Raw genomic sequence first — 17,607 nt, 5'->3', positions numbered from 1 at the left:
GAAAGTTCGAGATTTCGTGGTCGGCCTCTAATAAATAAACACAAGAAAAAGGTGCAGTAATAAATAATTATGAACAATACCGTGATGAAATGATGAACTGAGTGAAGAATAAGGAGTGCAACATTGTGTAATGAATAGACTGTAGATCGTAGAGACATGTGCCGGGTATCGCAAGACGAGCAACCGGTTGACAGTCCGTCTGTTAAACAACGCGAGAGCCTGGGCAGCCGATGATACGATAGTCACGTGGGCTCCGTAGCTTAGCATGACTAGAACGGCTTAGCATTAGCAGCGCTAGCATTAGCAGTACTCTAGCTAGTCGCCGGCAAATCTTTTCAGCAAAACATGCGTACATTACAGCGATCTCATTTATCTTATTATGTATGGGGAAAACTATGACAGGAACAACATCAAATTAAAAGCACTAAATTAATCCAGACCCACCAAGCACCAGTACAAGCATGGAGTGTGTTTTTCAGAGAGTTGCACCGAGCAAATATGTACATTAGCACTTACGGTAATAAGGTCATCAAATCTTACCTTTATGCATTCTAACATAGTATCAGCATTTGGGACAAAATATGAGGTGAAAGAAAAAGGGGAAAAATACAGTATAGTAGTCTATCTGTGCAGCGTGGGAGAAAGTTAGATGTTGTTCAAGGACCGCAAAACAAAGTGGGACAAGTTGTCGCTCACATTTAACATGCAAAAACTGGGGGATTTCTAAATGTACAGTCAAACCTGTCTATAGCGGCCACTGAAGGGAAACGGCAAAAGTGGCCGCTATACACAGGTGACCGCTATACACAGGGTCCACAACACGTACATTTGCTGTGGGGGATTTTCCAGTGGCCGCTATAGGCAGGTGGCCGTTCTATAAAGGTGGCCGCTAAGACAGGTTTGACTGTATATTAATTTACATAACATTTGATGTATTTACAAATTATTTTATTTTTGCAAGTGTTTTTTTTTTTTTTTTTAAATCATTGCGCCTCAATGTTTCCCGTGGCCTGATGTGCTCTTTTACACAATTGAAAATACCATAAGAATGACACTTTTTACAATAGGCTTCTTTATTTTATCATGCAAGAGTCATGTCTACACCAACAAATGTAATCATTGAATCGTATCGAATCGCATTGTAGACTGTATCGAATCGTTCTGTTTCTGTACCTTTAACCCATGTATCTATTGTAGATGCGTATCCAATCGTCTACCACAAAGAGATTTCCATCCCTAGTAATGAGATAAATGATAAAATCAGGATAAAAATGTTGGAGATATTTTCAAAATCATTGTTGAAATATGTCATCTTTATTTATTAATCGCCTCAATTACAAATAATATCTCGACATTACAAAATGAGTCCTATTGAAGTTCTGGATTGGAGGAAAAAACATTCCAAGCAAGATTCTGTACATAAGATAGGTACTGTACATTGTACTTATGTACAAGTCTTTATGCGCTGATATCTGGATTCCTGTTGACTGAGCATGATAGCATTACATGAAATAAGGGCTGTAAACACACTTTGCATGAGCATCAGCATCAGCACTGAAGGACTGCTGTTAAAAAAAAGGTTTAAAAAAGATCAAGTTCAAGTATTTCTGCAGCCGTGGCCTGACTTGATGAAAAGAAAAAGCCACCTTTGTGCTCACTTTAGGATTCGACAAAAACAAATGTCTCCTCTTGAGTTGATTGCAAAGTCCTCCTCCAGTTCGCATGCCCATGCTAACGGCAGAGGTCACGCAGGGGCATCCTTGGTGGGGGGGTGTCGGGCCTCAAACTGAGCCCGGGTCTTGCGGATGGTGGCGTGGATGTCGGGGTTGTTGATGATCCTCAGACAGTTGAGGCGGACCAGGCCGGCCTGGCCCGCCGACGCCAGCCACGTGTGGCAGGTCATGTTGGGGTTCAGACGCACCTGAGGGCGGAGGAGGAGTGGGAGGCTGTCGTCACTCGCTTTCTGTCTTGTGGACTTGATGCTCTCAACTGATGGACGACTGATATATACTCTGTGTATATTTTTTCCTAACAAGATGCAAATGGAGGCAATGGCGGAGAAAATCTGCTTGCGGGCTTAAAGCCTGCTAAAACAAACTAACTTGAACAGAGCTGTTTCCATGGTAACCAAGCGAGGAGCACCTGGATGGACACTCATTCATCATCTGTGCAGCACCCCCCCAAACACCACCACCACCACCTGTGATGCTGTCTTAGCGTAAACGTGCATAGAAAACGATGAACGACAACAAACTATGAATGTCATTCCTTGGATCATCCTCAATAATAACACTCACTGATTGCTTTCATTGGTCATAAATCCTCATTGCTAAATAAATCCTCCGTCTCACCTCCCCGACACCCTCTTCCTCCCCAGCCAAAAAAGCCTAAAGTGTTTTGTCTCCCTTCAAAAATTAAACACTTCAGAGCCTCCATGGCTGCTCTCCATCTGGCTAGCTTCTTCCACTGAGGGCGACATTTTTCTCATTTTACACATCATTACATTCACACCCCATTATGGCCCCCGCCTCCGCCCTCACGCCAGGAGGAGGAGAGGCTCTCGGCCCATCACACCCCTCAGCATCATCACTCCTTGTGGATCTTATCACTGTGTGTGTGTGTGTGTGTGTACCTTGTGCAGTGCGGCCAACGGCATGTGGTCCATGTTGATCTTGCTCTTCAGCTCACTGGCTTGCATTTGCTTCCACAGACGTCCGCTCGTGCCTAAAAGCTGCAACCACACCAAAGAAAAGACACTTTTACATCTTTTAGCCACTTTACAGCAACTCATGGTGCGGGGACGGGAGCTCTTTTTGCAAGGAAGACCTTTGGACCACAAAAAAAACTGTGGACATCCTATGTGCACACGTTATACAAAACAAGTTTTATTTAATCAAAACTGAATACATATATCGTTATTAAATGTTAACTTAAGTGTTTTGTGTGTGAAAAAGTGATTGTCCCCTAAACCTAATAACTGGTTGGGCCCCCTTAGCAGCAACAACTGCAATCAAGCGTTTGTGATAACTTGCAATGAGTCTCTTACAGCGCTGGGGAGGAATTTTGGCTCACTCATCTTTGCAGAATTGTTGTCATTCAGCCACATTGGAGGCTTTTCCAGCATGAAGCGCCTTTTTAAGGTCATACCACAGCATATCAGTAGGATTCAGGTCAGGACTTTGACTAGGCCACTCCAAAGTCCTCATTTTGTTTTTCTTCAGTCATTCAGAGGTGGACTTGCTGGTGTGTTTTGGATCATTCATTTTGTCTTCGGGGTCTTAGGGATCATCAAGATGTTTTCTAGCAAAATTGAGACGAGCCTTAATGTTTTTTGGTTTTCGCAGTGGTTTTGGAACTCTGTGATGCAGACGTTTTTTTCCCAGTGTCTCTTTTATGGTGGAGTCATGAACACTGACCTTAACTGAGGCAAGTGAGGCCTGCAGTTCTCTGGATGTTGTTGTGGGGTCTTTTGTGACCTCTTGGATCAGTTGTCGCTGCACTCTTGGGGTAATTTTGGTTGGCCGGCCATTCCTGGGAAGGTTCACCACTGTTCCATGTTTTTGCCATTTGTGGAGAATGGCTCTCACTGTGGTTTCTAAAGCTTTGTGGAGTCCCAAAGCTTTAGAAATGGATTTATAACCTTTTCCACACCGATAGATCTCAATTACTTTTTCTCGTTTGCTCCTGAATTTCCTTAGACCTCGGCATGATGTCTAGATTTTGAGGATCTTTTGGTCTATGTCACTTTGTCAGGCAGGTCCTATTTAAGTGATTTCTTGATTGACAACAGGTGGGTGTGGCTAGAGAATGTTTGCGACAAACATGCAAAAAATAAGATTCACACCACTGTACTGTATGTATATAGAGTATATAAACAGGGGACACACCTCCTGCATTTTGTCTTTCAGATTGATGTAAAAGTAAATGATGTAAAAGTAACAAAAAAGAGTTTCTCTGTCAGAAGTATCTCCTGTACACACCATGTTGCTGTCTGTGTGATGAAGGTAGAACTTCCTCTCAGCCTCTTTGTACGTCTCAAGCTGTCGAGTAGGAACATTGACCTTGCCGCCACTTCCTCCCTCTGCCTCCTCCTCCTCCTCCTCACAGCCAGCATCCACCGGCTCGTCTTGCTCCTCTCCAGTGTCCTCATGAGGCTCCAGGGTGGTGAAGTAGACAGGCTGAGAACACCGAGACAGGCAGAACATTCGGGCAGCGTGCCTTTACACGGAGGTGATAGGCAAACAAGAAAGAGGGAAGGAACTTACAAATCTTCTCTCAACGGGCCGTTTGATGGCCTGAAACGTGGAAATATTTGAAGGTAAGGTGGCGAAAATGACCTCACCCAACACGTCGGATGTCACCAAACTGTTCAGCCAATCAGAGTAAGAGATGGACTGCAGGACAAACAGCAAAGCATTAGCATCCACATATTCCAACCACTTCATTAGGTACACTAGCAAAAATGATTCTGCCTTTACAAAAATAATTAAGCTGCTTTTGATTGATCAACATCCTCTCACAGTCCATCCCTGCCTAGTTGTGCTTCGGCATTCGTGCCGCATATCCATTGGCATTTTTTCTCTGCTTTAAATTGTAAATGTTTTATTTTTTAATGGTAACTTACATACAAAGTGGTTTGATGGCACCGCCTGCAGGCGGAAAAGCGCTGCAGCTATGAATCCAGCAGAGAGCGCTGTCTGACAGGCAGTTCACTCAACACTTTCCAGCAGGAAGACGCGTTGAAAAGCACATTTTGTAAGTACAATACTGTGTACGCCTCTAATTGTTTCTTAATGCGTAAAATGCCATTTAACATGTGATGAATAATTGTGAGGTATATTATATCCATTTAGCCATTATTTGCAGGGGCTCACAAATAGTGACGTTCTAGTGACTGACTGACTTTAAAATGGCTCCTGTACTGCACTTTTGACACCCCTGCGCGAGCGCGTGATGCCAACTCTGTGAGCAACCACAGCGTTCATCGACTGTTTAGCTTATTAGCTTCCTGTTGTGCGTGAACGACGGTAATTAAAGAGGGAAGCTGGAACGAATGCATGCGTGACAACCGTCAATGGACCCGAAATCAGCGAAGGCGTTGAAAGAGGTTGGGTGTCGGCCAACTCTGAGCGAGTTGTATACGCACACAGGAAATAATACTAATGTACTACGTTAAAGTTGTTCAAAAAGAACGAGAGCGATGATGATGAATACTACAAATAGACTGACCCACGTCGTGATCATTCTGGGGACAGCAAAGTAGGAGCGCATCTTGTGGTCAAAGTAATGCACTCCTTGAGAGAAGGTTCTGCAGAAAACAACAACATGATTAAACCTCTGCGATATTGTGCGTAGACAAGAGTAAAACTGCGTGTCCTACGCTGCGTAGGCGCTCTCCTGGGCCCAAAGGAGTCCTGCTGAATTCATGGGCCAGTAGATCTCATTGGGCACAGAGCGTTTCTGGACCGTGATTGGCCCGTAAAGCCTCCTCAGGTCCCATGTCTTCAAAAGGCGGTCTTCCCCCGCGGTCACTAAAAGATTTCTTCAGGGGAAGACAAAGCACATCAAAGTACATCATCACCAACATGTGAAGGCCCTCTTGAAACTGATACGTTTACTATTTTTTAAAATTATATATAGATAGATATTCTGCAACTTATCTTGCATTTTTGAGGGCTGTAACATGCATGAAAATTGACCAAACTTTGAAAGCCCGTCACATTCCACAAAATATTTGGTATTCAGGGGTCCCAAATATAAACCCCCAAAACTCACTCAGTAGCGACTCGCTTACATTTGGAAACTAGAAAAGCACTCGGAGTGTGCAGACCTCTGCCAAGGGCCATAATTCCCCCCATATTGTGATTTACACCACAAATATTAGCCCTACATTTATTTTATCTACATTTACATTGCTAATATTAGCACGCTAGTAGTGCTAACATGTTAACCTAGCATAACAGTGGTAAATGTTTATAGAAGTGTCTAGTTATGGAAATGGCTAAAAATGCTACTATGGTAATGTTAGCATGCTAGCAATGATAACATGCTAACGGCAGCATGCTAACACCTCGCATATTAACGCAGCGTAAGGCTAAATGTCCCAAAGGAGTTGACAATTTTGACTTTGGAAGGGTCTGAATCGGTTGAGAAATGTGGAAGTAGCTAGAACTCTTCATCAAAGGCATTTGCGTTCCAGAAGAAAATAATGTGGACATTTTTGTGCTGCGGCTAATAGCATGTCCTGACTTTTGTGAATGTGTTGATGTTGGAATGAGGTGAATCGGTTGAGTGGAAATGTGGAAGTAGTCGTAGGTAATAGCAGTTTTACGGAAAAGTGTGAATTTTGGGAAAATTTTGAATTTTGGATTACCCCCAAAATTTAATCAGTTCTTCCATACCCCATTTCCAACAATTCCTGCAAATGTCATCCAAATCCATTCAGAACTTTTCAAGTTATTTTGAACACAAACAGACCGACAACGCAGGCAAAAACACCTTTGCATTGTGCTCTGCTGTCACGTAGGTAAAAATATCCCTGCTACCAGTTTCACAGATCGTCACAAACTCGGGTGGCAACGTCAATCATGACAGGATACACAAAAAAGTCCCAAGAACTGAAGTTGGCCATTTTGGTTTCCGGCGGCAATTTTGGACAAAAACCAGGGGTTTTTCAGCGGACTTGTCCTAAGCTGCGGGTGCCCGGACTTTTCCCAGCGAGGGCCGCAAATAGTTAATTCAAAAGGTTATGGGGGCCACTTTGATATTTTGTAAACAAACCCATGTAGATATGCTAAGAAGTTACAGTGGTGTGAAAAAGTGTTTGTCCCCTTCCTGATTTCTTTTTTTTTTTTTTTTAGCATGTTTGTCACACTTAAATGTTTCAGATCATCAAACTGAAATATTAGTCAATGACAACACAGCTGAACACAAAATGCAGTTTTTAAATTAAATGTTTTATTATTATTATGGGAGAAAAAAATCCAAACCTACGTGGCCCTGTGTGAAAAAGTAACTGCCCCTCCCCATTAAAACATGAATGCAATTAATCAAGGTCTATCGGTGTTGAAAAGGTTGTAAATCCATTTCTAAAGCTTTGGGACTCCAGCGAACCACAGTGAGAGCCATTATTCACAAATGGCCAAAACATGGAACAGTGGTGAACCTTCCCAGGAGTGGTTGGCCAACCAAAATGACCCCAACAGCGCAGCGACGACTCATCCAAGAGGTCACAAAAGACCCCACAACAACTTCCAAAGAACTGCAGGCCTCACTTGCCTCAGTTAAGGTCAGTGGTCATGACTCCACCATAAGAAAGACACTGGGCAAAAACGGGCTGCAATGGCAGAGTGCCAAGACAAAAAACCACTGCGGAACAAACAAAGAACATTAAGGCTCGTCTCGTTTTGCCAGAAAACATCTTGATGATCCCCAAGACCTTTGGGAAAATAATCTGTGGTCTGACGAGACTAAAGTTGAACTTTTTGGAAGGTATGTGTCACATTACGTCTAGCCTAAAAGTAACAAAGCATTCCAGAAAAAGAACATCACACCAACGGTAAAATGTGGTGGTGGTAGTGTGATGGTCTGGGGCTGTTTTTCTGCTTCGGGACCTGGAAGACTTGCTGTGATAAATGGAACCATGAATTCTGCTGTCTACCAAAAAGTCCTGAAGGAGAACTTCAGGAAATTCAGAAATTCCTCCACAGCGCCGTAAGACACTCATTGTAAGTTATCACAAACGCTTGATTGCAGTTGTTGCTGCTAAGGGTGGCCCAACCAGTTATTAGGTTTAGGGGGCAATCACTTTTTCACACAGGACTGTGTGGGTTTGGATTTTTTTCTCCCTTAATCATAAAAAGTTTGAAAAAAATGATTTGTATCTCTAGAAGAAGACTACCTGTTGGCAGGACAGAAAGCCAGAGCGCGCACGGCATGGTCGTGAGCCAGGAAGCATTTGAACGGCAGCAGGGTGAGAGAGTCATGTGACCCCTGAACGCGCAACAACGCTGACTTTGTGTTCAGATCCCACAGACCCACAATACCTTCAGAAGAAGACAAAGACAAACGCATTACACCAAAGACACATCCACACAACGCTGAGACAAGAGAAGCGGATGGCACCATCATAGAACCCGACAGCGATGACGTCGTGTGGTTGGACGGGCAGCCAGTCCATGGACAGAACCTGTCCACTCTGATCCAGACGAAGCGATTTCAAGGAGCCCAGCTTGAGTCTGAGAACAGGATCGGGCTGCGGGGGGAGAGAGAGAAAGCAATCGTTGACTTGAAGACCAGCAGACCTTGCAAGAACAGCACAAATGTTTCAAGAGCAAAGACCCCCACCTTGTAAATGGACCCACGCTGGCCGCTGCCGCCTGGAAAGTGACATTTAGTGACGTTAGCTTCATGCTGCTGGCCTACTGCCTAGGTAGCTGCAAATACATGCAGGCTAAAGATGCTAACTGTCAGCTCAAACTATCACACAAAGTTTTACTGCCTCAACGTGAATCAGTGTTTTTTTTCTGGACAAAAATTGTATTTAAAGTAGTGGTGTCCAAATGCAGCCTGGGGGCCATTTGTCGCCCTTGACTGTTTTATTATTGGCCCGCAGCATATTCTAAAAATATAATTTAACAAGAAAACAAAAAAAATAAATAAAACCCAGCAAAAATCATCTGTAATTTTACAAGAATAAAGTCAAAATAATAAGACAAAAGAGTTGTAAGTTTTACAAGAATAAAGTCATAATGTTATGAGGAAAATAACATAGTTGTAATATTATAAGGAACAAAACAACAAATAAAGTTACAATTTGTGGAAAATTAGGTTGTTACAAGAATTACGATAAAATTTAGAAAAGGAAAGTTGAAATAGCAGAAAATGATAAGAAAAAAACAGCAGAAAATGATAAGAAAAAAACAGCAGAAATGATAAAAACAGCTGTAGTTTTACAAGAATAAAGTTAAAATAGGAAGAGAACAAAGCTGTATTGTAACAAGAAAGGTCACAATTTTATGAGGATAAGCTTGTAATAGGGATACATTTAATTTAAGCAGCATACAGTTGAAATATTTTTTTAAAATGTTTTAACAAGTCGTTATATTATGAGTAGGCCTGTCACGATAACAAATCTTGAATCGCTGTCACTTTCGTTATTAAAAATGGAGAAATAACCCAGAAACACTCTGAAGTTCACATTGAATCGCATTGATTCACTGTTATCAACATTGAGTTTAAATGAGGTGTAACGTTTTGTTGGAGTTTGGTCACAGTACGTGTTTTCAATGCAGCAAAATGCGTTCGTGCACAATGAGGTGTTATGCTTTGGGAATCACGGCAGCTGAAACCAACGTTCCACTATTTTTATTATTTATTTCATTGTCTTTGTCACAAACTTTTTCATGTCACAAAATGACGATGCGCAAAACGGGCTGAAATTGACATCACGTCATGCTTTACACCCAAAAGGCACCAAGAAAGTATGTGATCGTGTAGCGCATGCATACGTCAATTTATCGAGACCAGCAAAATTATCAACTTTGTTTTTATTTACCATGCGATTAATTGATTTTATTGATTATCATAACAGGCCTTAATTATGAGAAACAAACAAAACAAAATGATGTAATTGGTTGGGAAAAAAGTTATAATAAAATATAATGGGATTAAAGCCAATCAAGACTGGCACACTTTTGAATTAAAGTGGCCCATTGTGAGAGAAAATGACCTTCTCGATAGGACAGAGGACCTAACTGCTGAAACCTTGTTAGTGAAAGCACCAGAAACTGGTCACAGATGTTTGAAGAAGGCACCATGCCAACATTGTCACAGGGTTTCACAATGCGATTAAGCACATTAAAAAGAACATGAGGCCTGTGGCTATTAACAGACAAGAGGTTCGACATGAACTGAGTCTTTGCAGTCTTGACAGCTTGCAGACAATTAGCGAAGCATTCTCTTAATATACTGTATGCAAGGACACATGCAACCTATCCTTCTTCCAATGTCGCTCAGTGCGTCTGCATTCTCGTCTGAGAAGGCATATGTTCTCATTCAGCCACGGCTCGGACGTAACTTTAGCAAGCTTACGCTTAATCCTGAGGGGAGGAATCAATACACACACGCACGCAGACACACAGGGGCTGTCCACACGGAAACGTTTCCAGGTATTTTATCGTTTCAGCCTTTCACCCACACGGCAAAGGCGTTCTGGGTGCCCTAAAACTGTATTTATTTCCAAAACGGCTCCCAGAGTGGGCAAATCTGAAAACGCCAGCTTGTCGTTGCCATGTAGACTCATTTCTGAAAACGATGACGTCACCGCCCAATCGCCGCCACGTGACCAGAAGTGAAGCCAACATAATATCTGAATATTTCGACTGGCATGACTCACCCCAGTCGACATTCTCCTGATATTTACTTCTTTTGTATTCCAAAATGACTCGCAGAAGTAATTCCACTACGTCAGTCTAAACAAGCCGAAGACGGACTTATGCGCATGCGTTCTTTCTTCTTCTATAGTTTGGTGCGCCACGTGGTTCCGTCTGCGTGTCTGTTTACGGCGTCATACGTAGGTGTGCCTTGTGTATTACATCCTTTTCACCCAGTTATCCGTTGCCGTCTGGAAGCAACTATTTACTAATCCGGCACAGTTTGGACACATATTTTTTTCATCCATCCATCCATCATCGATGCCGCTTCTCCTCATTAGGGTGCTGGAGCCTATCCCAGCTGACTTCGAGCGACAGGCGGGGTACACCCTCGACTGGTCGCCAGCCAATCGCAAATTTTTTTCAATCTGCCACAAATAAAAAGCCCACGAAAGTTTCACTATGAGTCACTTCCCTGTTTCTTGTCTGACATGATGAGCCATCTGGTCATGGACTGCTTGAAACCATATAAGAGCAATGTACCAACAAACAGTTAACGGGAAGTTTCCTGATCATTGGGACCGCCTCCACAGCAGGCTTATAAGGAAGAGAAACCCTGTTTCCCTTTAGAGACCGCCTGGAACTTGTTAAACCATGGTTAGTGGGCTTCTCTCCAGCACTGGCATTGCAATTGCTTGCATTTACTCCTTGTAATATTCAACTGTAAACCTTACATGAGACTCTTAGCATTATTTCACAGCTGGTAGAACAAAAGGATCTGGGTGTACTTCGCCCTGGCTAGAGGGCAGGTCCAAACGATAACAAAAAGCGAGGTTCTGCTGTATCATTTTTGCTTCAGCCCCTTGTGGCATGAAGGGGTACTACAAGATGAGCATGCTTCTTTCCATTAACTCCGTTACAAAAATTCAACAAGCTCAGTGCTAGTATTTTCAGGTCTGAAAAGAAACCCTGAAGGGTTATTCGCTTATACAACGTTTTTCAGTGAAAACAGAAAAATAGCGGTGTTGTTCTGCAGCGTGATAACAGTAAGTCCGCCGTGATTGACAGGATAGAAAGATGAGTCATGTCACATTCATGGCTTCCAGCGCTAACAACTGGCCTCGCGATGCATCTTCTTTGTCATTTCAATTATAGATCCTTGTCTGATGGACGTGCAATTTACTGTCACATCTTTTGTCTTTTTAAAACGCCCCCTCCCAAACCGCTTCTTTACATCATGGACACGCTCGCCCTTTCACCTCACCCCCTCCACCTCTGTCATGCTCATCCACTCATTCGGGAGACACCATCATTTACAATTATCTGACACAAACAAAGCTCCGTGTTAGAGCTTAAAGTGGAGGGGGGCAAAGGGAGTTGGGGGGTGGGGTTGGGATCCATAATCACATTAGCAGTCCCGTGTGTGTTTTTTGTCAAATGTGTCTGCTTTGAGGAACTTCTCACGTCCTCTGTAGGCTCCATAAAGACAAGACCAGTAGCTGATGGAAGGATGAGCATCAACGTTAAATTAAATGTGAAAGAAAAAAAATCATTTTTTTTAAGTCGGAATATTATGAGAAAAAAACAACAGATAAAGTTGTACTTTATGGAAAATTTGGTTGCGGAAAAAGTTACTAGAAGAAAGGATAGAAATAGGTGGGGAAAAAAACAGCAGAAGTGATAAAAAAACACTGTAAATTTACAAGAATAAAGTCAAAATTATTAAACAGAAAGTCAAAATTTGACGAGAATAAACTTGTAATATTAGGGAAAGACGTTATTTTAAAAAAAAAAAAGTAATATGAGAAACAAAAAACAACAAATAAAGTTTTTTATTTTTATTATTTTATTTTTTTATTTTAGTAATTTGTGGAAAATTAAGTTGCGGAAAAAGTTATGAGAATAATGTGAAAATATAGCAATAAAGTCAAAAATTGAAAGTAAATTTACTAGAAGAAACTTGAAACAGGTTGAAAAACCAACACAAATGATCAAAACAGCTGCAATAACATGGATAAATGTCATTTTAGGAGCAAAGCGTTGAAATATTAAAGAATATTAAAGAATTAAAGTTATTTTTTAAAAGTCATAATATTATGAGAAACATAAAATGTAATTTGGAAAATTAGTTTGGGGAAAAAGTTATAATATTATGGGAATAAAGTCAAAATATAAAAGGGAATGAAGTCATATTATTACAAAAAGAAAATTTACCAAGATTATTTCAGAAGAAAGTTAAATAATTTGGAGAAAAAAAATGCAGCAAACAGCAAAAATGGGAAAAAAAGAGAAAAGACCAACGTTCATACTAATAATATGCTTTTCACCTATATCACAAGCTTTACAAAATATCAAAGTGGCCCTTGCATCCTATTATTTTTCAGTATGTGGCCCTCACAGAAAAAAGTTTGGACCCCCGGTATTAACTACAGTATGTTTGCACATGGAACAGCCACTCTGGATTACGTCACACATGCAGCAGTGCTCCAAGGCTGCTCAATTTGATGGCTCAATGACAAACAATCAATCAATCAGACAAACAGGACATTGTCATCACTTTCGACCAGGACAGGACGTGAAAACAGGACATGTCCTGGGAAAACAGGACGGTTGGTCACCCTACCTGACACCACCTCTAAAAACACGGTTGCTCAGTAGCGCTTCTCAGAAGAGGGGAAAAAACATTACCACCCACCAGTAACAAGGGAATCCAGTTCACATCATGACAGAACCTATGCAACAAGTTGCAAAGGTAGTCGGCCATTTTCCAGGGGTTTTTGGCCCTAATCCACCTTTATAAAGTTGTAATGCGGGCTGGTTTGTATTTTCTGTCTAGAATAGGCCACAGGTCAATACAAAAAAAAAACAACCCGGTCTCTGGGCGGCAAACGGCCTACAGACACACTTGATTAGGATGTAATGCAGTTGTACCTCGTTTATGGCGGATAATTGGTTCCAGACCCCACCGTGATAAGTGAATTTCCACCAAGTAGGATTCAATATTAATACATGGAATATTTTCATAGTTATGACATGGAAAACCTGTTTCCAATCATCTAAATACTATTTTTAACAAGATTAGAGCCCCCGAGGCATGGAATAACACCCCTATAGTCACCTTGACAAAACGTGGGACACGAGCACGTGTGTGTGTGGCAGTCGGAGGTCTAAGGCAGAAAGCCTGGAAAGTGGTTGGATATGTCGGACTGTATGGCCGCCCATCGTCAGCGGTCGATATCAGCATGTTGTTAATGTTCTGGTGAAACAAGAAGCTTTGTTTGGCTTGGAATAAGCCTTGAAAATAAATGTTATAAAAATTAGTATATCTCTTGGCCATTTTTAGTTTCTAAAATTAGCACTCACAAGAAAAAAACGCTGGTGACCCCTGATATAGACAATAGTAAAATCTAAATTTTACACTTAATCTATGTGACCGCTATCAGCATCGGCCGATTTCACTCATGGATGATCGGTATCAGAATCGGCAGCATAAAAACCTGATTGGAGCTTCCCTAGTATTAACCAATATTGTAGATACCTTATAATAAGACAAAATAAGACATATCAGGGGCCGCATGGTGGTCTTGTGGTCGGGAAGATCTGGGTTCAAATCTCCGCTGGGCATTTCTGTGTGGAGTTTGTATGTTCTCCCCGTGCGTGCGTGGGGTTTCTCCGGGTACTCCGGTTCCTCCCACATTCCAAAAACATTCATGTTAGGTTAATTGGCGACTCTAAATTGTCTATAGGTATGAATGTGAGTGTGAATGGTTGTTTGTCTGTATGTGCCCTGCGATTGACTAGTGACCAGTCCAGGGTGTACGCCCAAAGTCAGCTGGGATAGGCTCCAGCATACCCGAGACCCTAGTGAGGATAAGTGGCATAAAAAAAAGGATGGATGTAAGACATATCAGACATAAATAAAATAACAGACTCACATGTTGGCAGTTTCTTGTTTTTTTTCTGAACTATGTACTTCCAGCGTACTTTAAACGGCTTTACACTCATATTAGCCAATACAGTCGACAAAATCTAGTGCTTGTCTCACCGAACACAGACACCCACAGTACTACATTCACAAACCACCTTGCATTTGTGTTTTGGTTCATTTAGTGAGATCACTTAGTCATTTTTATGACTAATAATAGGCCGTATTCAAGCACGACGCAGTGATCATTTATTTAATGAATTCATTTTTGAAACGACGTGATATAGCGAGGGAGCAATAAACGAACCGTGATATTGCGAGGGACAACTGTAGACCTGTGCACATGATTGTTGAGAGCACTGATAAACCCAACCCATATTCAAGCGTAAATCAATAATTTGGTTGATTAATGAGGGATGCTGGAGCCTATCCCAGCTGACTTCGGCCGAGAGGCGGGGTACACTCTGGACTGTTCGCCAGCCAATATAGACAAACAACCATTCACACTCACATTCATACTTATGGACAATTTAGAGCCGCCAGTTAACCTAACATGTATGTTTGGAATGTGAGAGGAAACTGGACTACCCGGAGACGCACACACGCACGGGGAGAACACGCAAACTCCACACAGAGATGCCCAAGTGGAGACTCAAACCCAGGTCTTCCCAATCTCCTGACTGGCCACCGTGCACGTATGTTCTTCCATTAACAAGAGAGCAAGTCTATTGTAGACTCCACCTCCTACACAGCCCTCTTATGCACGGCTGTCGTCTTTGTGGTGCGTCCAAGTGTGTCAGTGTGTCCCAGGAGAATGCAGCTGATTACAAGCCTGACCTTTAAAAAAAACACAAAAAACCCCCCCAAAAGATGTGACCTTTCCGCTGACGAGTGCGAAGAACAAATTGGCTCTGGAGTGACAGCCCCAAACATCTTGAGGTTTAAAAAGAAGCCCAGCATATGAATCCACCATAAAACCCTGGCTGAGTGTTCTTCCTGCAGCCATGTGTGCTTTTAAAGAGTCTACCTCATAACTTGCAGCTATGCTTGGATGCGGCGAGCTGATGGAGTCGCTCAATGACCCGCTCCGAGGAAATAAACTAGAAACTAAAGGCCGTGACGCTCTGGCTGCGAAGGAGAGGCGAAAAGGAAGTGAAATGTCAAGACTTTATAATGCTTTTTATATCCCACTGCTTCCTTGTTTAATACTACAAGCAAGCCAACTGTGGCGTAGAGGAGCCGGTGGCACAACATGTGGAATATGTATATGACCACAGCATTTTTAAAATCACTCAGAATAAATGTGCAATATGCACGTATGCTAGATGCATGTAGCGCGTGGAAGACATGAGATACTGATAACAGGACGCCAGCTGCCGTGTTTCATGGCATTATCTGTGACACGCACACACATGCACGCGTGTGAGATGGATGATGCCCACTAGTCATTCATCTCTTTGGTACACTTTTCTATCAGCCGAGCCTAAGGAGTTGATGCAGCGATGGCGAGGAGCGGACGGCATCATGGGCGCCACCATCCATATTATAAGCACGCACGCCACACTGTGCGAGTGTGCACGTTAAATATCGTCACTGTTACCAAATGGCTTCACGCCCCCTCTCCCAGAGCCCACCCAAGCACACACGTGAGTCCCTTAATGGAATATTCAAGCAGGCCGCTTTGATGGCGGTGCTTGTGTGTGACTGATGATGGCTTTGTGCATCTACTGAATGATCATTTTCAAAGCGGTCATATACTGTATGAATAAACTAACCACCAAACACTTTATAGCAGGGGTGTCCAAAGTGCGGCCCAGGACTGTTTTTTTTTTTTTTTTTTTATTGACAACATGGCATATTTTAAAAATACAAGAAAACCGCAACAATGGAAAAACAGCAGTAATTTTACAAAAATAAAGTCAAAATAGTGGAATAATAAAGTCATAATATTAATATCATAATTTAATTTATTTATTTATTTTACAGGAGAAATGGTCATAATTTTATGAGAATAAAGTCAAAATATTATGAGAAAAGCATGTAATTTTTCCAAGCGTAATACTGAAATATTGAAGAAAAGAAGAAGAAGAAGATGTTACTTTCCAAAGTCGTAATATTATGGGAAGCAAAAACCAAAGAATGAAGTTGCAGATTTTGTAAAACTACTTTGAAAAATGTATAATAACGTATACTAAATTAGGTGAATAAAAGGCATGATAAAATTTTCTTACGGTCAAAAAAAAAAAAAAAAAAAAGTCATTTCACGGGAATAAGGTCCTAATATTCCGAGGTCATCTACTTGAGTATGAATGTACGACTAACACCAAACGCTTTATAGCAGGGATGTCCAAAGTACGGCAAGGGGGCCTTTTGCGGCCCATGGTTGTTTTTTTATTGGCTCACAGCACATGCTAAAAATACAATTAAACAAGAAAACAACAGCAACGATGGAAAAAAAGCAGTCATTTTACAAGAATAAAGTCCTAATATTATGACAAAACAATTATCATTTTATGGAAGAAAAATGCCTAATTCTATGGAAGTAAAGTCCTACTATTATGACAAAAAGAATGTATTTTTTAGATGTATAAATTTGAAGCTGGTTAACATATCTCAGAGCCGGCTGACCCATAAGGCAATATAGGCAAATGCTAAGGGCGCTGTAGCCTTGCCACAAATATCAGAGGGAAAGAAATTAACCTTCAATATAATTCTATTCTTCAATATCATTATATAGTGTAACTGTATTTGAGTTAATGTTTGCACACTGTGTGGTTATTTAAATTGTTTGAGTTTGCAACATTGGTAAATTCTTACTATTATTATTATTTATTCAGTTATTTACAGGATTTTTTTTTTTTTGGTATTTACTTGCAATTTTTTTCTGTATGTAAATTGGTTGACATGTTATCTTACAAATTTAAAAACAATGCCATTCAATTTCTTTGATAAGCCTATGTAAATCATAGAGTAGGACCTGCTGAGAGCTATCTGTAAAATACTTCCATGATACAGCACACTACTGCTGTACTGCAGCATCCATCAAGTTTGGTCAACACTGCATTCTGCTGGCCAACAAATGTATGACATATAACAAGCTTGCCGGTATTGCCGGTTTGATTTGAGAAAAAACTGCTTCCAAATGGTCCTACCAGAGTCTGGAAGATTCTGGCTGATGTTCAGAGCTTCAGGATGGGGCAGACTGTACATGGTGACCACAGCAGTGGAGGTGGCCACTGCCAACAGCCCAAGTCTGGGCAGGAAAGGGGCCTTCAGGAGTTCATTGACAACATGAACATAGTCACATAC

The 17,607-nt window shown here is 41.5% G+C and overlaps 1 protein-coding gene across 12 annotated transcripts in view; it reads right to left on the bottom strand.

The window, feature by feature from the left end:
* Positions 1–447: 447 nt before the first annotated feature.
* The window catches only part of gtf3c2 (general transcription factor IIIC, polypeptide 2, beta), a 32,247-nt gene continuing 15,087 nt past the window's right edge, over positions 448–17,607 (bottom strand). For 11 of the 12 annotated variants that reach the window (XM_054762145.1, XM_054762153.1, XM_054762152.1 and 8 more), the window contains 10 exons: positions 17,451–17,568; positions 8,347–8,378; positions 8,125–8,254; positions 7,901–8,045; positions 5,381–5,542; positions 5,230–5,308; positions 4,266–4,394; positions 3,981–4,178; positions 2,633–2,731; positions 448–1,921 (listed from right to left, as the gene is read on the bottom strand). In XM_054762145.1, coding sequence (XP_054618120.1) covers positions 1,745–1,921; positions 2,633–2,731; positions 3,981–4,178; positions 4,266–4,394; positions 5,230–5,308; positions 5,381–5,542; positions 7,901–8,045; positions 8,125–8,254; positions 8,347–8,378; positions 17,451–17,568 — 1,269 coding nt within the window. In that variant the 3' untranslated portion in view covers positions 448–1,744. Of the gene's footprint in view, positions 1,922–2,632; positions 2,732–3,980; positions 4,219–4,265; positions 4,395–5,229; positions 5,309–5,380; positions 5,543–7,900; positions 8,046–8,124; positions 8,255–8,346; positions 8,379–17,450; positions 17,569–17,607 lie in introns of all 12 variants that reach the window. The other variant, XR_008567017.1, reaches the window with a different exon arrangement.

Source organism: Dunckerocampus dactyliophorus, chromosome 19, assembly GCF_027744805.1.
Source record: "Dunckerocampus dactyliophorus isolate RoL2022-P2 chromosome 19, RoL_Ddac_1.1, whole genome shotgun sequence".
Classification (NCBI taxonomy): Eukaryota; Metazoa; Chordata; class Actinopteri; order Syngnathiformes; family Syngnathidae; genus Dunckerocampus; species Dunckerocampus dactyliophorus.
Note: the sequence above shows the minus strand (reverse complement) of the source record. Positions and strands in the feature narration are given on the sequence as shown.